The following is a 23,044-nucleotide window of genomic DNA, read 5'->3' on the forward strand; positions in this document are numbered from 1 at the left end:
CGCGGTTTGGTCCTTTTGAGGACAAGGGGGGCGTTCATTTAAAAGTGACTCAAGCATCTTTACATGTTGTGGTCAATGGACTGAGTCTATTTGGGTCATTCTTGAATTGCGGCGATAAATTCTGATCCTTGACTTTGGCATCATGTAAAATCACTTTAAAATGAGAAAAACATGACAAGTAATACATTTGTCTTTTGTTTTTACAGTTATTTAATAAGAAAACATATATAAGTCATTTATACAACAAACATATTTTTGTATGCATTGTAGAATCTACTGGGGGATAGCAGGTTGGCTTGTCCTACTGGTGATGTGTAGCGGTGTAGTGACATGTTTTGGCGATTTAGAGATATCTATCTATCATTTTGAATGCTAGACATTGAAACAAAATTATGTAATATATTGCCTGCATCAATAAAAACAAACGACATTATTACTAGTATAATGTGTGTCCCTCAATTATATGTCATTGGTGTTAGCGCCTTGAAAATCACTGATTACAAAGATATACAAGGACCTTGAGCTCCAGTGGCAAACTGTTATCAGGGGAGGAGTCTGTTATCGGGGGAGGGGTCTATATTATCGGGGGAGGGGTCTATATTATCATGGGAGGAGTCTGTTATCGGGGGAGGAGTCTGTTATCGGGGGAGGGATCTATATTATCAGGGGAGGAGTCTGTTATCGGGGGAGGGGTCTATATTATCTGGGGAGGAGTCTGTTATCGGGGGAGGGGTCTATATTGTCGGGGGAGGAGTATGTATTATCAGGGGAGGAGTCTGTTATCGGGCGAGGGGTCTATATTATCTGGGGAGGAGTCTGTTATCAGGGGAGGGGTCTATATTATCGGGGGAGGAGTCTGTATTATCAGGGGAGGAGTCTGTTATCTGGGGAGTGGTCTATATTAATGAAAAGATGAGCTAAACACATCCTTTTATTATGTCATAGATTTAAGGATTCCATTGATCTTGTGTTGTGACTGAATCCAGTGTTACTTGGTGTTAGTTAATTTGAATGACGCTAAGTAACATTGTGAGCTTAATGAATAATCATATCACTTCAGTAAATCATTTTTTAAAGGCTTGATGACCATAGATTTCAGCATTTGTGACCTCCATTGCAGAAAAGGCTAATTTACCTAAAATGTCTCATTGTTTACATCATTGGTGTAGCTGCTCCTACTGGTGGAACAATGTCATCATACTGGTAAAAAATATGAAAAGACATTAAACTACCATTAGCTGATTTAGAATAGATACATTTAAATAAAAACACATCTAGAAAAATACAGCTACATTTTTCCAAAATGCCATGCCCAAATAACACCTAAATTCAAGAACGGCACCTAGTATCCTAGTGCGGTGGACAGAACATTTGATTTCTAATAAAACACATTGAATATTATATTTTCATTTAACAATGGGGGAAATACAGGGAATGGAGAATAAAGGCAGCCCACTGGGCACAAACTGGATGAATCAACTGTGTTTAAATGTAATCCAGTCACCTGAGTATTTCTTCATAGGACTGGACAAGCCCTTAGCCTGGTTGTAGGCTCACTAGGCTGAATACCAACACTAGATAGCATGCAAAGGACACAGGAGATCTTTGGAGAGATCTTCACAATTGCTATAATAATCTGTGCTGAATCTCAAACAGTACTGATCACTTGCATTATGTGCTTTTGATGTAATCTCAACTGTAATCCAGGTCTTTCGTTTGTGTTATTAGATGAAGCACAGTGATAACAAATTAAATTGTTTTAATTTTAACTTTGTTGTGCTTTTAAAATGGTTGAAAGCACAGTGATAACACATGTACATGACAACTATACCAAAAACCAGACATTGTTTTTCCATTAGAATTTTGTTGTGCTTTTAGATGGTTGAACGCATACTGATAAACACATTGGGAATTCAACAATGAGTAGTTCGTTCCACCACTTTTATAAACTAATCAACGGCACCACAGTAGACTAATCAACGGCACCACAGTAGACTAATCAACGGCACCACAGTAGACTAATCAACGGCACCACAGTAGACTATTCAACAGCACCACAGTAGACTAATCAACGGCACCACAGTAGACTAATCAACGGCACCACAGTAGACTAATCAACGGCACCACAGTAGACTAATCAACGGCACTACAGTAGACTAATCAACGGCGCTACAGTAGACTAATCAACGGTACCACAGTAGACTAATCAACGGCACCACAGTAGACTAATCAACAGCACCACAGTAGACTAATCAACGGCACTACAGTAGACTAATCAACGGCACCACAGTAGACTAATCAACGGTACCACAGTAGACTAATCAATGGTACCACAGTAGGCTAATCAACGGTACCACAGTAGACTAATCAACGGTACCACAGTAGGCTAATCAACGGTACCACAGTAGACTAATCAACGGCACCACAGTAGGCTAATCAACAGTACCACAGTAGACTAATCAACGGCGCCACAGTAGACTAATCAACGGCACTACAGTAGACTAATCAACGGCGCTACAGTAGACTAATCAACGGCGCCACAGTAGACTAATCAACGGTACCACAGTAGGCTAATCAACGGCGCCACAGTAGACTAATCAACGGCGCCACAGTAGACTAATCAACGGTACCACAGTAGGCTAATTAACGGTGCCACTGTAGACTAATCAACGGCGCCACAGTAGGCTAATCAACGGTACCACAGTAGGTTAATCAACGGTGCCACTGTAGACTAATCTGTGAGACAGAGACAAACTAGGCAATAGTGAACAGTCCCACAACGAAGACACATTAGTCAAGGTGCATCACTGCCCCCTGTCGTTTCTTCAAGTTCTGTACATTCATTTTTCCAGACAGACAGAGAGACAGAGAGAGAGAGACAGAGAGATCATTTTGTCTGCACTGAAACCACACACATTGTGGCCTTGTAATAGATACATCTGGCTTTAATATGAATTCACTTTAATCCCAATGAAAACATTTCTACACAGATTAGAAACATGATACATTTTATTTACAGTTATTAATTGTACCATCACATCTAACCAAAACATTTGATGTTTGAAGTTTTTTTACACTGCTCACAACATTTGATGTTTTAACTAGTTAAATTGTGTCCCTCGTACATTTCAAATGCATAAAAACAAAACAAAGGTTAGACATTTTTGGCAAAGATTAAAGACAAGATGATCTTCCCTTCCTTAGATACAAACTCCTCACTCAGACAGACCTATGTAAAAGGTCTGAACCCAATAAAGCCACTAGTTTAGTGTTGTCTGGCCTCAGGCTATAATGAAGAAGTGAAACAACAGGCACATGCCACAGACTGAAACTAGTTTCTCTCTGTTCTTAAAGTGGGTTCTCTTTCCAAAGGCCTGATTGAGTCACTCACTCCAAAAACAAGTCATGGTTTGAATATGTTAATGAAGACACCTGACCCTACACTGCTCCCAGCTGAAACACTGTATTAACAAGCATCATGACGCTAGACACATGTACCAAACACAACACTTCTAAGTAATGAAAACAACTTTATTAATTTATTAGAGGGTATTAGCATTGATATTAAATGTAACATTTTATATTAGAGGGTATTAGCATTGATATTAAATGTAACTCCAACATTTTATATTAGAGGGTATTAGCATTGATATTAAATGTAACTCCAACATTTTATATTAGAGGGTATTAGCATTGATATTAAATGTAACTCCAACATTTTATATTAGAGGGTATTAGCATTGATATTAAATGTAACTCCAACATTTTATATTAGAGGGTATTAGCATTGATATTAGCCTTCCCTGTAGCTCAGTTGGTAGAGCATGGTGTTTGCAACACCAGGGTTGTGGGTTCGATTCCCACGGGGGGCTAGCACAGGAAAAAAAAAAAAAAAAAAAAAAAAACAAATGTATGAAATGTATGCATTCACTACTGTAAGTCGCTCTGGATAAGAGCGTCTGCTAAATGACTAAAAATGTAAAAAATGTAAAAAAAAAAAAAAAAGGTAAATGTAAATATTAAATGTAACTCCAACATTTTATATTAGAGGGTATTAGCATTGATATTAAATGTAACTCCAACATTTTATATTAGAGGGTATTAGCAATCCACAGTTGATAAAAACAAATAAACCGTCACCAAAAAGCATGTGGTTCTCAAACAGCCAAGACCTGAGACGGACATGAAAAGCTCTTCTGTCACACCAACAGTAGACAGACAGTAAGGCAGGAGGAAAAATGCATTTTCCAATAAACTGCACTGAGAATTCATACAGTCTTATTCAGGCAATGGCAGCTTATAACAGAATGCAAATTTAAATTCAGATTCAAGAATAAAAATGTTAAAAAATCCTCATTGAAAATACTAGATGGCACTTTTCAAATCTTGAAATCAGCATTCCAATTCGCTTCCTGACTACTGAACTGAATTGAGGCCACCCTTCCTCCAATCATAGGCTGTACTCCACATAGAAGGCCTTTACATAGATAACAGTGACACAATGATGCTCCACCTCTAGTGGTCTCTAGCACGGTTCCCCAACTGACAGACCCTTTTTTTTGGCCCCCCAACTTTTCTGAACCCCAAAAAATATTTTTTTGTTTGTAGATTTGCTATTGTTGAACATAAAAGACTGTACAAAAACCAGGAAATTAGCTCCAAGTGAATTTCATTTTGGAAATCTGTTCAAATATTCCCACACACAAGAGCGATATATATGTGATGGTATACAAATGTAAGCAAGGTTCTAAATTATTATATATTTGTCAAATATTACATCCGTTTCGGCTTCTTGCAGTCAATTTGCCGTCTACAAATGATATATAATTATGTTCCAAACCCCTGAACTTCTGCTAAAGGAAAAACACCATCTGGCAGCTGAATCTGTTTGATGATCCCTGATCTATAGGCTTTAACTTAGTTGAGTATCTGTCGTCCTGTTATTTATGTAACCAGGTTCAGTCTAGTAGCGAGGCACTTTGTGAAGCCTGACCTAGCGACTATTTTATAATAGTAATATTTTCAACCACTTCAAAAACAAGTTGCGGGAAACATGAAGTGGTTCTAATCTATTCTATTTTTAGAAGGCTTAGCAGGTTTATTGGCGGGTACACTGGGAGGTCTGTCACGGTCATCATAACGATCACTGTACCGTCCGCCGTCGCTGCGTTCATCGTAAACACGATCACGGTCGTACCGGTCACGGCGGTCAGAGTAGCGGTCGTCCTGGTCCCTGCGGTCATCATAGCCATCGCGGCGGTCACCGTAGTCGCTGTGGCGGTCATCATAGCCATCGCGGCGGTCATCATAGCCATCGCGGCGGTCATCGTAGTCGCTGCGACGGTCATCGTAGTCGCTGCGACGGTCATCGTAGTCCTTCTCGCTGCGTTCCTTGTACTGGTCGTGGCGGTCCACGATCTTTGGTGGGTGGTCATCGTCGTCTTCCATGCTGCGTGTCTGGCGAACCTCGCCGTTCACCACAGGTTTGTCGTCGTGGAACTCCTCCCCCTCTGGAACCCTGAGGACATATCAGTGGACAGGAGACTCAGCACGCTGTCTGTTCTCACCATCTCAGCTCTCATGGTGTGTGTGTGTGTGTGTGTGTGTGTGTGTGTGTGTGTGTGTGTGTCAGACCATACGTACCCCATAGCGTACTCCTCTGCCTTGTCCTTCTTCTTTCTGCAGCAGCAGCAGTAGAGGAGGATGCTGAGCAGCACCAGAACACCAACCACAACGCCGCCAATGATACCTGCTGTTGAACCCATGGCCATAGACGCTACAGGAGAGAGAGGAGAGGAGGAGGATGAGAAGAGAAGAGGAGAGGAGAGGAATTTACATTTCTATTGATAAAATGTGTCTGTATGTATCCTGTAACAGGACCATCCTCATGTGATGGTTACGCTGCCTCGGATCTCAACATTTGTGTTAGCTCCCAGAGATAATGCCTAAGCTGTAGCTCAGCAGGCTAACACAGTCTTGTGTTGCACACTCACGTGGCATGACGGACAGCGTCAGGTTGCATTTGGCACTACGGATCTTATTAGTGGAGGTACAGATGTAGTATCCTGAGGATTCTATGGTGAGGTTGAAGAGAGACAGGACACCATCCTCTGGAAGAGACGGAGACAACCTGTTAGGTCAAGAGTCAAGGTCATATCAACTGAAACTGAACAAGCACACACAGACACTACATACTGTCTGTTGTCTTGGGTGCAGGTGCTCGGGGCATGTTTTTGACGTCGTAGCCTTGCCACTTGTAGGTAGGGAGAGGAGAGCCCTCTTCAGACAGACAGGTGAGACTGATGTTCTGGAAGTACTCTGCCCTCCCATCAATCTTACAGATAGGCACAGAGGGAGCCACTGTGTACACAATATTTGCAATGTTAAGTTAAACAGTAATCATCGACACTTTACGGATTTCTAAGGTTTATTATGGAATAAAGCGGAATGAAGCTAAATTCTACGGTTTATTATGTAATATTCTACTTAATTCTATGGGAGTCATTGTTTTTTTACCCAGGACCACCAGACGGGTGCTGTCAGCCAGCTGACCCTTGTCATCCTTGGGGATGGAGACCCGACACTCGAATAGTCGGTTGTCTAGGAGACCGATGGAGGACAGCTTCAGGTTGGCTACTCCTTTAGCTATGTCCTGCTCTAGGGAAACTCTTCCTTCATACCGGTCAGTGATGTCCAGTTCACCAGTAGAGTAGGAGGTGAGGATGGTCACCTGGAAACAACAATTTCAACAACACCTGTAAACACCAACGCTAACCCCCTTGGGTTGTGCCGTGGCGGAGATCTTTGTGGGCTATACTATACTTTGTGGGCTGTGCTTTGGCAAAGTGGGTGGGGTTATATCCTGCCTGTTTGGCCCTGTCCGGGGGTATCATCGGATGGGGCCACAGTGTCTCCTGACCCCTCTTGTCTCAGCCTCCAGTATTTATGCTGCAGTAGTTTGTGTGTCGGGGGGCTAGGGTCAGTCTGTTATATCTGGAGTATTTCTCCTGTCATCTCCGGTGTCCTGTGTGAATTTAAGTATGCTCTCTCTAATACTCTCTCTCTCGGAGGAGGATCTGAACCCTAGGACCAAGCATCAGGACTACCTGGCATGATGACTCCTTGCTGCCCCCAGTCCACCTGGCCATGCTGCTGCTCCAGTTTCAACTGTTCTGCCTGCGGCTATGGAACCCTGACCTGTTCACCGGACGTGCTACCTGTCCCAGACCTGCTGTTTTCAACTCTCTAGAGACAGCAGGAGCGGTAGAGATATTCTCAATGATCGGCTATGAAAAGCCAACTCGACAACTACTGTGATTATTATTATTTGACCATGCTGGTCATTTATGAACATTTCAACATCTTGGCCATGTTCTGTTATAATCTCCACCCGGCACAGCCAGAAGAGGACTGGCCACCCCTCATAGCCTGGTTCCTCTCTAGGTTTCTTCCTAATGAATCGTGAATATTGATGAGTGAGAAAGTTAGAGGATCAAAGATCAAACCCTCAAGACATACTAAACTCCCACCATTACCAATAACAGGGGAGGTTAAATCAAATCAAAAGCAAATGTATTTATATAGCCCTTCTTACATCAGCTGATATCTCAAAGTGCTGTAAAGAAACCCAGCCTAAAACCCCAAACAGCAAGCAATGCAGGTGTAGAAGCACAGTGGCTAGGAAAAACTCCCTAGAAAGGCCAAGGATTATCCGTAACCATGGTAGCATCCACATTAATGTACAAGTGTTCAGAAATATTTTCTATTCTTATTTACAATAGAAGTGACTCCAAAATGACACGATACATTATTTACCATTAATTTTAATTGGGCACAAAATAACCTGAAAAACAAACTGCAAATGCATCCAACAAACTTGATGTAGTCATTATGTCCGTACGGAATATGGAACCCAAAAACACGTTTTACTACTATATTTATAACAATCATTAGGGGTGTCAATTTTGAGCCCTAACTTCTTGAGAGAAAAAAATGGCTTGTTAAATCAAATCACTTTCTCTACACAACTGTAGTATAAAAATGTCCCAATTATTGCTCCTGTTTATCAAGGGGATCAATAGTTTAAACCCACTGAATGTAATAGTCAGGGCTGATCAGAGGGGTTTCTGGTTGGTTTATTACCTCTGGCTCTCCGGGTTTGTCTGCTTCAGCCAACCAGGATATGATGACCAGATTGTTGACTGGGTTCTTGGGTTTGAAGGTGCATGGTATAGTGATGTTGTCTCCCCTGGCGAACTCATAGGACCTCTCAGGGATGGACACCTGTAAAGCTACAGTCATGGACACGACTGGGACAGAGAGAGACAAACAGGGGGACAGGAAGACAGGTTTTACAGACACTGACGTATAGAGCTGTAGGAGGTGAACACTTAAAATGAAGTGCTTTGTAACACTGAAACTAATGGCAAATGAGCTGCCACCAACTTGAAGGAGAGAAAACCTTAAAGTACCACAAGAGCGGAATTATTTTTTTCAACTGAAAGACGATGCCCGAGATGTTGCACAACAATTCAAGAAGTCATTGTTTTAGTCAAAGTATGATATATTTGGGCTTGAAGTGGGAAATCTGAAGTGGGGACTTTCCATGTCAGCGTTGTGTTTCCCCACAACTACACAGACAGCTCGCAGTTCCCATTTGTTTCACCACAACCTTCTTTACAACCCCCAATTCACAAATATGTATAAATAGCCTGCGTCATTCTTCAGAGGTGGAACCTAAACAAGCATTTCCGCTCTAGGGCAGGAATTACGTCGAATAGCATTGCCTTCTGGTGGGCGCATTTAACTTTGCTAGAGTATTAAAACACATGGGTGTAAGGTTTATGAGATAGATTTAATGTGTACTGCGTAGCGTGTACTATAACAGTGAAGTAGTTGAGACATTGCACTGGAATTGCAGCCAGGGTATGTGGATTAATGGAATTCTGGAATCTAGGCTTAACAGTCATCTTAGATACGGGTGTGCTGGAGTACAGAGGAAAGCCTCCAACTGCAGCAATATAAACCCACACAGGTAATGTCATAGCACCGTGAGTCTTATTATGTTGTCCTCCATTATGACAGGGCTTTAGAAACTAAAGGACGGGTTACACCCACTTACAGTAAGGGAGTGAGAAGCCTTGCACAAAACCTTGGCTTGTGCAAGACAGAACTGTTTCCCCAATCACCTCAATGCTCCCATTACAGTCTTTAGGACGACTCAGCCAGATATCAAACTCCCAATCTTCCAATCTCAGGGCGGACATTCTAACCACACAGACGTACACTGTGTGTACATGTATAAATATTATAGCAAGATTTATGTGACTTAAAAAATAAAAAGCATTTGTTTTCACATTGATACGTATGGACACTTATAGGCCCCTGTTGTCCTCCAGTGGGAATGCAAAGTGTTTAGGGTTGGGCACCTCTCCTGCCTGTGTCATCCAGCACTCTCTAACTACCAGCTCTCACAGTCTCACATCAGAATTAGAGCTTCAGCCATGTTTCTCAAACGTCAAATTTCTAAGTGTTTAAGGTTAAGTTTAGGCATTAACTCTGAATTTAAGGTTAGGGTTCAGTTCAGGAATTAACTCCAAATTGTTAAGGTTAGGCATTAACACCAAATGGTTAACGGTTAGCTACTAGGGTTAGGGTTAGGGTTAGCTACTAGGGTTAGGGTTAGCTACTAGGGTTAGGGTTAGCTACTAGGGTTAGGGTTAGCTACTAGGGTTAGGGTTAGCTACTAGGGTTAGGGTTAGCTACTAGGGTTAGCTACTAGGGTTAGGGTTAGCTACTAGCGTTAGGGTTAGCTACTAGGGTTAGGGTTAGCTACTAGGGCCAGGGTTAGCTACTAGGGTTAGGGTTAGCTACTAGGGCCAGGGTTAGGGTTAGCTACTAGGGTTAGGGTTAGCTACTAGGGTTAGCTACTAGGGTTAGGGTTAGCTACTAGGGTTAGCTACTAGGGTTAGGGTTAGCTACTAGGGTTAGGGTTAGCTACTAGGGTTAGGGTTAAGGTTAGCTACTAGGGTTAGGGTTAGCTACTAGGGTTAGGGTTAGCTACTAGGGTACTAAGTTAACATATGGAATTTTTTAAGATGGTCATACCATGGATCATTTAGCTATTGGATTTAGAATTTTAGGGCCCCTAAAATAAAATACATATATTTGATAAAATATTGAATTTGGCCATTACTACTATAGCCCGTAGAAACTCATTGAAGAACATTCATAAATGGCAAAAAATACATTCCTTTATGATTTATTTTTTGACTAAAGTTTTGAAGTGTCTGTCCTCTACCTAGGAGATTAGAAAGCTCAGGAAATATTGTAGCTTTTTTTGTGAATATATTTGTTGGAGCAAAACTACCTCCATTGGTTTGTATGGGTTATCTTGAGACTAGTCCGGGCGGTCTAGAGGCGTCACTACAGACCCGGGTTCGATCCCGGGCTGTATCACAACCTGCTGTGATGGGGAGTCCCATAGGGCAGCACAATTGGTCCAGCGTTGTCCAGGTTAGGGGAGGGTTTGGCCAGGGTAGGCCATCATTGTAAATAATAATTTGTTCTTAACTGACTTGCCTAGTTAAATAAAGGTAAAATAAATAGTCCAAAACAGAGAATACCAACGTGTTCGTGAGAGTCTCCCCTTCCCATAGTGGTCGTTCATTGCAAGAAAACTGATGGCTCTAGTTTAAATGGATGGATTTTAATAGGGATTGTTTTATTATGTTACTTAGATTGACGCACAGGTGCATCAACAGACTCAAGGTTTTTTAAATGATGTTGCTCTCTGTTTCTTCTCTCTGGACGCCAGGCAGTAAATACAAAATGTATTGCATTCTTTTACTTTCTGCTTTTTGATATATGTAACTGCATCCGATTCTACCAATTTGTACAAAACAAGATGAGCTGAACACGTGAGGTGACGCCACACCGATACCATATAGATGTCTATAAAGGTGAGACATTTCCCTCCCAAAAAACACATGGGTGTGGCTCTTGTTGTATAACATAGAGACATTTATGAAATTATATAAGATCAGTAAACTCACCGAGACAAAGTAAAACGCCAGCAAACATCCCTTTCTGCGAGGCCATCATAGTTCAGTAACAGTTACGACCTCGCCGGTTACCGGCGTTGTTTTTTGTAGTCTATGGACCGCGGACAAGACCTTGGCCAGGTAGAAGGCTCACTAGGCTAAGTACCAAAACTTGTGCTTAGTGCGTTCCTGGTTGCGATGAGAACTTCAAAATGAGTGACAATCAGAACGTTGATATTTTGCAGGTAGCATTCTCTGCCCGCCCTCTTATCTTGTCGGTACATGCCCTGTTATTTTGTTTTTCTCACCAGACTAACCTTTTGCAACTTTGACTCTACACTTTGTCAAGAGAAACTTGTATGCACTTGCAGTGACTAAGTCTTACCAACAGCCATAAGACACAAATGCATTTTTGAATGCAAATAGATTCTCTTCTGTAATTTGAATGTGCAGAATTGAGAGAGGACAGTAGAGACAGGGGCCTGTTGCACAAAAGTAGAATTAAGACATCCGGGATAAATGACTCAGCTGAGCTCAATGAAGCCAAAACATGTGCGTCCAGGCTTAATTGGTTGCACAAAGACCAAGCCAGGATGAGCAGACACGGATTCATTAAGCCAGGTGAAACCAATCCTGGATAGGTGCGCGCTCACGGCTCACTCAAATAGACCCCGCCACAGATCACAGATTAACTGATTTACCATGGCAACTAGAGCCGCGTACTTTTCCCCGTCGGAAGCACAAATCCTCATGGAGGCATACGAGGAGGTAAAATATATAATTAAGAAGAAAGGCAACACCGCCACAGTGATAAAGCAAAGAGAAAAAGCGTGGCAAAGTATTGCAGACCGCCTGAATGCGTAAGTAGTGCACAATTACACAGTCACCGCTCCGCTGAAACATCACAATTACAATTCAAATATTTAATTCACATCTCCAAAAATGCAGTTGTACTGTAATTATGAAACGGTAAAATTTTTAATTGAAATGCACTGCAGATATGAGTGAAATTGTGTAAAGTAACTCCATCACACTGTATAAAGCTATGATAGATTTTTTGATATTTTTACTGAAAACAAGACAAAAATACCAAGTAATTTTTTGCAGTGTGACTCCATTAAATGTGTGTGTGTGTGTGTGTGTGTGTGTGTGTGTGTGTGTGTGTGTGTGTGTGTGTGTGTGTGTGTGTGTGTAGATTAAACATGAACGGGCCAAAACGGACATGGCAGCAGGTCAAAATCAAATACAAGAACATTCTGCAGAATGGTATGGTCCCTGACTAATATTTAACAAAGCACAAGCATATATTGTACCCAGAAGGTGCCTGCTCACACATTGTCTGTACTGTTTTAGCAGTGAAAAAGAATACCCACAGACAAGGCACGGGTGGTGGGTCACCAAAGGCTGACCTTACCCCAGCAGATGACATGGCCTTGGAGCTAAATAAAGGCAGGCCCGTCTTAGAGGGGATCCCTGGGGGGAAAGAGACGAGCATAGGTTCCTCCCAAGATGCCACCCGCTTCATTCAAGGTATGTCCTTCCATCTCTACATGGGATACAACCACATTCATATTGAATCAATTTGGACTGTCTGACTTTGGTTTACCTATTGCCTTGCAGTGTCTGGCAGCACTGTGTTCCTGTTAGAGCCACCAGCACAAGCACCAGACGATGCTGATCCAGTGAGTACTCCATCAAAGGCATACTGTAGGCCTGGCATGTCTTGTCTACTAGCTTCAATATGAATCCGATTAAATGTGATAGGGTGAAGGCCCCAGTGCAGCAGCAACAGCACATGATGGAGACGATGATGAGGAGGAGACCATCTCTCTGGATTCCAGAAGGCATGAGGTATCATGTTAAGACTGTGAAAGTACTATTTACTCTACAATGGTGAGGAGTCCTCATCAAAATCAAAAAATCTAATTTCTTTTACAGGACCCAGATGCTATACAGTGGGAAAACCAGCCTGGCAACATAGTGCGTATTAATAAAAGGACACCACATCCTGCCAAATTCCAGCTGCGCTAATTGTATTGTGTTCACAGAGCTCACAAGCTATCAGAAAGTTGTATGGCAACCACCTCCGGCGCCAAATAGAACTGGCAGACATAGACATTCAGTACAAGAAGAAAAAGATGGAAAATCTTGCACTGGAGTCCGAAATAAAAAAGAGGACAATTAGGAAACTGGACCTTGAAATAAAAAAACTTGAGAGGGAGGTGAGATATGCCTTCACTGTATGCTAACTGTAACACAAATGTATTAATCATTATTTTTCTTTCCTCCCCCAGCTCCAAGAAGATGACACAGCTCAAAATAAAAATTAGGTATATTCTCGTAAAGTCAAGTGAGCCATGACATATGAGCTCTTATTGTGAGCACACAGGACGGTGGCATCTTTCTAAGGTTTTTTTTATTTTCCCAGCAATCAGTACAACCAAGTCATCGTTATAAGGCATCGCCCTCTTTTGCCCACCCCCCCAGCACCAGGTGTGGCCACTAGCCTATATGAAGGCCCAAAATTGTGTGTTCCTTTCTGCTCTGACAATGGCATGCCCATTCGTGCGAGATGTGGTGGATGAAGAAGCACTTGTGCTGAGGAGAGCCTTCAGGCGAGAAAGGGTCTTCAGGGACCGGTTGGACCCACTGGCCTTCCCTGATGACCATCTATATGAAAGATACAGGTTTTCTGCAGATGGCATCAGGTATCTATGCAGACTACTGGGTCCCAGGATTAAGCACCGCACTGCACGGAGCCATGCACTGAGTGTGGAGCAAATGGTTTGTGTGGCCTTGCGCTTTTTTTCTAGTGGAGCCTTCCTGTACTCAGTGGGGGATGCAGAACAGCTGAACAAGGCCACAATTTGCCGCACAATAAGGAGTGTGTGTCTGGCTATCAAAGCATTAGCAGATGTCTTCATCTCCTTCCCTGGCCACAGAAGACTCTGTGACATCAAAGAGGAGTTCTATAGGATTGCAGGTAAGAGGATCTACAAATTACAGGACAACTGTTAACACATAGTAGGATACTCATTACTTTGTGTGACAGGTTTCCCCAATGTCATTGGTGCAGTGGACTGCACACACATAAGGATAAAAGCCCCCTCAGGTGCCCATGAGGCCGATTTTGTGAATAGGAAATCCTTTCACAGCATTAATGTTCAGGTGAACATAACTTTTTGATATTGTCCATTGACGAACACTCTGCATTGCCAGTGATGTGCATTGATTGGTGTAATATTCCTCATCTTATGATTTCAGATGGTCTGCAATGCTGACTGTGTGATCAGCAATGTTGTGGCAAAATGGCCTGGCTCAGTCCATGACTCCAGAATCTTTCGGGCCTCTGAAATCTATCAGTGCCTATCACAAGGTAAGCCACACAACCCCTATTTATAACCATCATGGCTGTGTCAAGAATATCACTGTGTTTATGAGGTAGTAATGATGAGATTTTGTGTTGACAGGTGAATTCTCTGGTGTGCTGCTGGGAGACAGGGGGTATGGCTGCCAGCCTTTTCTCCTGACACCTTTCACAGACCCCCAGGAAGCACAGCAGGCCTACAACCATGCCCATGCCAGGACCAGGGCCAGAGTTGAAATGACCTTTGGCCTCCTGAAGGCACGCTTTCACTGCCTTCACAAATTAAGGGTCAGCCCTGTTAGGGCATGTGATATTACTGTGGCTTGTGCTGTCCTCCACAATGTGGCCTGCCTGAGGAAGGAGAGGGCCCCCAGAGTGCCACCAGCCATGGACTGGGACAATCCGGCAATCTTCCCTGATGACGACAGTGGTCGGCTGCTGAGGGACCAATATGTGTTGAATTATTTTAGTTAGTATGTGTGCTTTCAATTTTGGTTAAATATGTCCTGCGGTGGCAGAGGAATTGGGTTTTTTTTGGGTTCGTTTTTTTACGAATTTGGCCTCTTATGATGTTTGTGCGGTATACTGTGTGTAATACAAGGCTGCAGGGAGGCTACTGCATCCATTCATTTGTCTGTTCAGTTGATGTGTATGGATTTGTCCTGCATTTATTTTAGTGTGCAGACATGCAGGGTGTGTTATATACAGACCTTTGAATGTGTATGTATCATTTTGTATAATATGCTTGGATTCTGTGCTTTCCATCTTGTAGTCACTGTGACTTCAGTTTCGAAAGGAGCTGATGGTTTACCTGCTTTGTTTTGTCCTTATTCAATAAAGGAACATAATGTTACACATTGTGTTTTTATATTCATATGGAATGTGTATTTGTTTATATGACAGAGTACTAGGGCCACACTGAAGAAAAAGGATAAAGTCATAAATTTATGAGGCTGGTTCTTTCTGCAGAAAAGCTACATATTGTTTTTACAGTTTTGATACTTATGACAATGTGATACTTAATATTCTGGCACATCAGCATGTCTTTGTTTATGAAACCATACTGAAGTACAATTTCACGAAATGCCCCACATCTGTCATTTTAACAACTGTCCTCCTTTAAAACAACCGGTTACAATATTATTACTTGTGTTTTTTTCCCCTCTGTGGCCCTAATATTCTATCATTTTATATATAGCCTTATAGTCTATGGGAAACTAAATTATCTAATGATAGCAACATAATCTAAAAATTATTTTTTATCCAAAATCATTGAAATTAATGATCACAAACGTTTAAATAATGACAGTGGGTCTAGTTATGTGATAACAATGTATAGTGAGCAGTGAAATAACTATTGGTTTCCATTTGTGGTGACTGCTGACTGACATTAGGGATGAGATTAAATAGATCCTGGAATTTAGCCTGGTCTGGAGCAGGCTAGCTCCACAGAATAAATCTCCATGGTAATTTATACCATAACATATCCTCCTGCCCCCTATCCATCTTTAGTGCAACCGGATTATGGATCAATTGAGCCAGGATCACCAAGATATCCTGGCTTAATCCCTTATCCTAGTTTTGTGCAACAGGCCCCAGATGGTATTTTCACCAGTGGTGCCAGGATCCCTGAGAGAGAAACACCTTCATTATGATTCTATATTGATTTATTTCTTCAAGCTTAAAGGTGAGGGAGGAGCGTGTGTGTGGAAAAGACTGGTCAGGTTTCAGTCAGGAACAGGAAGGGTGTATGTGTCAGAATTGGGGAAGCGTTATATCTAGTCAGACTGGTTTGAAAAGGGGTGTGTCATCTCCACAGCACAGAGTTCCTCACATACAGGTAGCTTCCTCCCCCCTCCCCCCTGCCAAACTGACACAGACACACCTACACACTCTTATTTTCTTGTTTTCTCTCTTTGTTTCTCTCTCTGATATTTTTCTTGTACCATTATGGCAAGGTATTCTCTTTATAGTGACCAGAGCAATAGACCCTGGTCAAAGTAATGCACTATGAAAGGAATAGAGGGCCATTTTCCATGCATGGGTTTTCTAGTAGGTTTCTAGTAGTGTGTTCTGGACTGATCACATGGAGGGTTTTCTAGTAGGTTTCTAGTAGTGTGTTCTGGACTGATCACATGGAGGGTTTCTAGTAGTGTGTTCTGGACTGATCACATGGAGGGTTTCTAGTAGTGTGTTCTGGACTGATCACATGGAGGGTTTCTAGTAGTGTGTTCTGGACTGATCACATGGAGGGTTTCTAGTAGTGTGTTCTGGACTGATCACATGGAGGGTTTCTAGTAGTGTGTTCTGGACTGATCACATGGAGGGTTTCTAGTAGTGTGTTCTGGACTGATCACATGGAGGGTTTCTAGCAGTGTGTTCTGGACTGATCACATGGAGGGTTTCTAGTAGTGTGTTCTGGACTGATCACATGGAGGGTTTCTAGTAGGTTTCTAGTACTGTGTTCTGGCCCATTCACATGGAGGGTTTTCTAGTAGGTTTCTAGTAGTGTGTTCTGGACTGATCACATGGAGGGTTTCTAGTAGTGTGTTCTGGACTGATCACATGGAGGGTTTCTAGTAGTGTGTTCTGGACTGATCACATGGAGGGTTTCTAGTAGTGTGTTCTGGACTGATCACATGCAGGGTTTCTAGTAGTGTGTTCTGGACTGATCACATGGAGGGTTTCTAGCAGTGTGTTCTGGACTGATCACATGGAGGGTTTCTAGTAGTGTGTTCTGGACTGATCACATGGAGGGTTTCTAGTAGGTTTCTAGTACTGTGTTCTGGCCCATTCACATGGAGGGTTTTCTAGTAGGTTTCTAGTAGTGTGTTCTGGACTGATCACATGGAGGGTTTTCTAGTAGGTTTCTAGTAGTGTGTTCTGGACTGATCACATGGAGGGTTTCTAGTAGGTTTCTAGTAGTGTGTTCTGGGCTGATCACATGGAGGGTTTTCTAGTAGGTTTCTAGTAGTGTGTTCTGGACTGATCACATGGAGGGTTTCTAGTAGTGTGTTCTGGACTGATCACATGGAGGGTTTCTAGTAGGTTTCTAGTAGTGTGTTCTGGGCTGATCACATGGAGGGTTTCTAGTAGGTTTCTAGTAGTGTGTTCTGGACTGATCACATGGAGGGTTTCTAGTAGGTTTCTAGTAGTGTGTTCTGGGCTGATCACATGGAGGGTTTCTAGTAGTGTGTTCTGGACTGATCACATGGAGGGTTTCTAGTAGGTTTCTAGTAGTGTGTTCTGGACTGATCACATGGAGGGTTTCTAGTAGTGTGTTCTGGACTGATCACATGGAGGGTTTCTAGTAGGTTTCTAGTAGTGTGTTCTGGACTGATCACATGGAGGGTTTCTAGTAGGTTTCTAGTACTGTGTTCTGGCCCATTCACATGGAGGGTTTTCTAGTAGGTTTCTAGTAGTGTGTTCTGGACTGATCACATGGAGGGTTTCTAGTAGTGTGTTCTGGACTGATCACATGCAGGGTTTCTAGTAGTGTGTTCTGGACTGATCACATGGAGGGTTTCTAGCAGTGTGTTCTGGACTGATCACATGGAGGGTTTCTAGTAGTGTGTTCTGGACTGATCACATGGAGGGTTTCTAGTAGGTTTCTAGTACTGTGTTCTGGCCCATTCACATGGAGGGTTTTCTAGTAGGTTTCTAGTAGTGTGTTCTGGACTGATCACATGGAGGGTTTTCTAGTAGGTTTCTAGTAGTGTGTTCTGGACTGATCACATGGAGGGTTTCTAGTAGGTTTCTAGTAGTGTGTTCTGGGCTGATCACATGGAGGGTTTTCTAGTAGGTTTCTAGTAGTGTGTTCTGGACTGATCACATGGAGGGTTTCTAGTAGTGTGTTCTGGACTGATCACATGGAGGGTTTCTAGTAGGTTTCTAGTAGTGTGTTCTGGGCTGATCACATGGAGGGTTTCTAGTAGGTTTCTAGTAGTGTGTTCTGGACTGATCACATGGAGGGTTTCTAGTAGGTTTCTAGTAGTGTGTTCTGGGCTGATCACATGGAGGGTTTCTAGTAGTGTGTTCTGGACTGATCACATGGAGGGTTTCTAGTAGGTTTCTAGTAGTGTGTTCTGGACTGATCACATGGAGGGTTTCTAGTAGTGTGTTCTGGACTGATCACATGGAGGGTTTCTAGTAGGTTTCTAGTAGTGTGTTCTGGACTGATCACATGGAGGGTTTCTAGTAGGTTTCTAGTAGTGTGTTCTGGACTGATCACATGGAGGGTTTCTAGTAGGTTTCTAGTAGTGTGTTCTGGACTGATCACATGGAGGGTTTCTAGTAGTGAGGTGGAGGTGTTCTGGCCTGAATCAGAAGGAGCTCATCCTCTATCACCTGGATACAAGCTCGTGTGTGTGTGTGTGTGTGGTGTGTGTGTGTGTGTGTGTGTGTGTGTGTGTGTGTGTGTGTGTGTGTGTGTGTGGAGAGAGAGAGAGAGGAGAGACAGTGAGAGAGAGAGAGATGTGGATGTGGCTGAGCCTTATGCTATATAGCAGCACCCTCAGTTCATCCATACGTAGGTTATAAACTAGAGCTGAATCTCTCTCCCTCTGTTTACTGTTGTCTCTGCAGTATATCAATGTTTTCATCTGGAGATGGACATTCTAGATGTGTCCTGATATCGACCATGCTCTAATGACAACATGAGACTGAAATGATTAAATCCACCGCAGAGCAATTTCAGAGTTGATTGTGATTATACCTTCGTTCCAAATAACACCCTATTCCCTACATAGTGCACTACTTTTGACTAGAGCCATAGGGAATAGGGTGCCATTGGGGACATGTCCTATGTGATTGTGATAGCAGACTGTTGTTTCCCTCTCCAATGGTGGGGAGTCATCAGAGATCAGGGAACAGCTGTGTGTGTGTGTGTGTGTGTGTGTGTGTGTGTGTGTGTGTGTGTGTGTGTGTGTGTGTGTGTGTGTGTGTGTGTGTGTGTGTGTGTGTGTGTGTGTGTGTGTGTGTGTGTGTGTGTGTGTGTGTGTGTGTGTCTGTGTGTGTCCTCCTAAAGCCATTGTCAGTCTGAGAGCTGAGAGGGGGATAAGGATTGATATAAAGATTAATACACCTCCTCACACCTCCTCCTGCCTCCTCACACCTCCTCCTGCCTCCTCACACCTCCTCCTGCCTCCTCACACCTCCTGCTGCCTCCTCACACCTCCTCCACACACATCCTCCTGCCTCCTCACACCTCCTGCTGCCTCCTCACACCTCCTGCTGCCTCCTCACACCTCCTCCTGCCTCCTCACACCTCCTCCGCACACATCCTCCTGCCTCCTCACACCTCCTGCTGCCTCCTCACACCTCCTCCTGCCTCCTCACACCTCCTCCACACACTGCCTCCTGCCTCCTCACACATCCTCCTGCCTCCTCACACCTCCTCCTGCCTCCTCACACCTCCTCCTGCCTCCTCACACCTCCTGCTGCCTCCTCACACCTCCTCCTGCCTCCTCACACCTCCTGCTGCCTCCTCACACATCCTCCTGCCTCCTCACACCTCATGCTGCCTCCTCACACATCCTCCTGCCATCTCACACCTCCTCTCATATCCTCCTGCCTCCCTACATTTCCTCCTGCCTCCTCACATGTCCCCCGGCCTCCTCACACGTCCTCCTGCCTCATCACACCTCATCACACCTTCTCACACTTTTGACCATTGGGCAGCCTCCGTCTTTTGGCTCCTAACTCTAGGAAACCAGAGTAATTACTCATGTTTGTCCTTCAGTCATGTTTCTGGGAATTGTAGCCATTGATGTCTTGGCTTGATAATGAAGCCTTCTGCATTCAGCCAGCCAGTCAGTCAGTCAGTCAGTCACCCAGCCGGCCAGCCAGCCAGTCAGTCAGTCTCCCAGCTATCCAGTTAGTCAGTCACTCAGCCAGTCAGTCAGTCACCCAGCCAGCCAGTCAGTCACACAGCCAGCCAGCCAGCCAGCCAGTCAGTCAGTCAGTCACTCAGCCAGCCAGTCAGTCACCCAGCCACTCAATCACTCAGCCCGCCAGTCAGTCAGTCACATAGCCAGCCAGCCAGTCAGTCACATAGCCAGCCAGCCAGTCTGTCACCCAGCCGGCCAGCCAGCCAGCCACTCAGTCACCCAGCCACTCAATCACTCAGCCCGCCAGTCAGTCAGTCAGTCAGTCAGTCAGTTAGTCAGTCAGTCACCTAGCCAGCCAGTCAGTCAGTCACCCAGCCGGCCAGCCAGTCAGTCAATCACTCAGACAGCCAGTCAATCACCCAGCCACTCAATCATTCAGCCCGCCAGTCAGTCAGTCACATAGCCAGCCAGCCAGTCAGTCAATCACTCAGACAGCCAGTCAATCACCCAGCCACTCAATCACTCAGCCCGCCAGTCAGTTGGTCAGTCAGTCAGTCAGCCAGCCAGCCAGCCAGTCCGTCACCCAGCCGGCCAGCCAGCCACTCAGTCACCCAGCCACTCAATCACTCAGCCCGCCAGTCAGTCAGTCAGTCAGTCAGTCAGTCAGTCAGTCAGTCAGTCACCTAGCCAGCCAGTCAGTCACCCAGCCAGCCAGCCAGCCAGTCACTCAATCACTCAGCCCGCCAGTCAGTTTGTCAGTCAGTCACATAGCCAGCCAGCCACTCAGTTACTCAGCCAGTCAGTCACCCAAACACTCAATCACTCAGCCCGCCAGTCAGTTGGTCAGTTAGTCCCATAACCAGCCAGTCAGTCAGTCTCCCAGCCAGCCAGTCAGTCAGTCACTCAGCCAGTCAGTTAGCCCCATAGCCAGCCAGTCAGTCAGTCTCCCAGCCAGCCAGTTAGTCAGTCACTCAGCCAGTCAGTCAGTCAACTAGCCAGCCAGTCAGTCAGTCTCCCAGCCAGCCAGCCAGTTAGTCAGTCACCTAGCCAGTCAGTCAGTCAGTCAGTCAGTCAGTCACACAGCCAGTCAGTCAGTTAGTCAGTCAGATAGCTAGCTAGTCAGCCAGGAAGCCAGCAAGCCACCATTAAAACACTGTGGGGTAAAAAAATACAAATAATGATGCATAATAACACAGTTTTCTTGTCTTCATTGATTAGCTTCCTTCAGTAGTGAGCGTTTGTGTAGGAACGTTCTTCCTGAATTGACAACACAGTTGACATTTAATCAACATGTTGCAGCTATTTGGAAAGGATGGCTAGAAGATGGGTGGGGATAATTGGGGTAAAGTTGAATTGTGACTTACACTTTCAAACTCCTACCATTAGTTCTGGTGCTAGAGGAAGGAACCTTCCAGAATGCAGGATGGCTGACATTTGGAGGACATTTAGATTCCTCAATGAAGAACACAGTCAATGAATGAAAGAATAATAGCTTTCCAAGTGTTCATCTGTCTCTCTGTCTATTTGCATATGACTAAATAATGAATAGTCCATTTATAAAAAAAATATTTATATAATGAATAGTCCATTTATTAAAGTTTATTTCTCTAATTTGAAATGCCAGTTTTCAAGATGCCATTTGTTACAGACTATAAGCAACATTTTTGGACAGTCTCAGTCTGGTAAAAATGTCATCTTTAAAAGTGCTCTCTTCCCTTTCTTACAGACAATAAGTAACATTTTTGTAAAGCTCTCCCTATCTCAGTTGGAAATGGAGGTTTTGAGAATGGATGACATTTTGTTCTCCCCAGTCCTCAGCATAAACTGTATCTAACCATCAATCTTGACCCCAAAACTAAACCCAACCAAAGTCTATGATGATCAATCTCTATATTTATCCCAGGACGATGAATGCAAGGACAAATACTCACAGAGCTTTACAGCAGTTACTCTTTAATGGTGGGCAGAGGAAAGGATCTTTCTCACTCTCTTCCTTAAAGGCACAGTCTGGGATATGTTCAGCTGTTCAATGGTCATTTCATTTAATGATATGCACTAACGGTCAAAAGTTTTAGAACACTTACTCATTCAAGGGTTTTTCTTTATTTTACTATTTTCTTCATTATAGAATAATAGTGAAGACATCAAAACTATGAAAAAACACATATGGAATCATGTAGTAACCAAAAACGTGTTAAACAAATCAAAATATATTTTATATTTGAGATTCTTCAAATAGCCACCCTTTGCCTTGATGACAGCTTTGCACATTCTTGGCATTCTCTCAACCAGGTTCATGAGGTAGTCACCTGAATCGCATTTCAATTATTAACAGGTGTTCATTCTTAAAAGTACATTTGTGGAATTTCTTTCCTTCTTAAAGCGTTTGAGCCAATCAGTTGTGTTGTGACAAGGTAGGGGTGGTATACAGAAGATAGCCCCATTTGGTAAAAGACCAAGCCCATATTATGGCAAGAACAGCTCAAATAAGCCAAGAGAAACGACAGTCCATCATTACTTTAAGACATGAAGGTCAGTCAATCAGGAACATTTCAAGTGCTTTCGCAAAAACCATTAAGTACTATGATGAAATTGGCTCTCATGAGGACCGCCACAGGAAAGGAAGACCCAGAGTTACCTCTGCTGTAGAGGATAAGTTCATTAGAGTTACCAGCCTCAGAAATTGCAGCCCAAATAAATGCTTCACAGAGTTCAAGTAACAGACACATCTCAGCATCAACTGTTCAGAGGAGAATCAGTCCTTCATGGTTGAATTGCTGCAAAGAACATTACTAAAGTACACCAAT

The 23,044-nt window shown here is 43.5% G+C and overlaps 1 protein-coding gene across 1 annotated transcript; it reads right to left on the reverse strand.

Annotated features, from left to right (window-relative positions):
• Positions 1-2,991: 2,991 nt before the first annotated feature.
• LOC106574896 (cell surface A33 antigen) lies at positions 2,992-11,249 on the reverse strand. The gene is made up of 7 exons (XM_045698292.2): positions 11,055-11,249; positions 8,143-8,309; positions 6,517-6,730; positions 6,196-6,360; positions 5,994-6,110; positions 5,644-5,776; positions 2,992-5,518 (listed from the first exon to the last, which is right to left on the reverse strand). Exons 1-7 carry the CDS (start codon positions 11,101-11,103, stop codon positions 5,065-5,067), a joined length of 1,299 nt encoding a protein of 432 aa, XP_045554248.1. The 5' UTR covers positions 11,104-11,249; the 3' UTR covers positions 2,992-5,064.
• Positions 11,250-23,044: the final 11,795 nt, after the last annotated feature.

The sequence above is a fragment of the Salmo salar genome, chromosome 16, assembly GCF_965601325.2.
Source record: "Salmo salar chromosome 16, fSalSal1, whole genome shotgun sequence".
Classification (NCBI taxonomy): Eukaryota; Metazoa; Chordata; class Actinopteri; order Salmoniformes; family Salmonidae; genus Salmo; species Salmo salar.

Coding starts and splice junctions, on each gene's coding strand:
- LOC106574896 (XM_045698292.2), bottom strand. CDS start 11,103: ATGATGGCCTCGCAGAAAGGGATGTTTGCTGGCGTTTTACTTTGTCTC. Junction 6,731..8,142: donor ACAAACCCGGAGAGCCAGAG/GTAATAAACCAA, acceptor TGTTGTTTCCAG/GTGACCATCCTCACCTCCTA. Junction 6,111..6,195: donor TGCACCCAAGACAACAGACA/GTATGTAGTGTC, acceptor CGTCTCTTCCAG/AGGATGGTGTCCTGTCTCTC.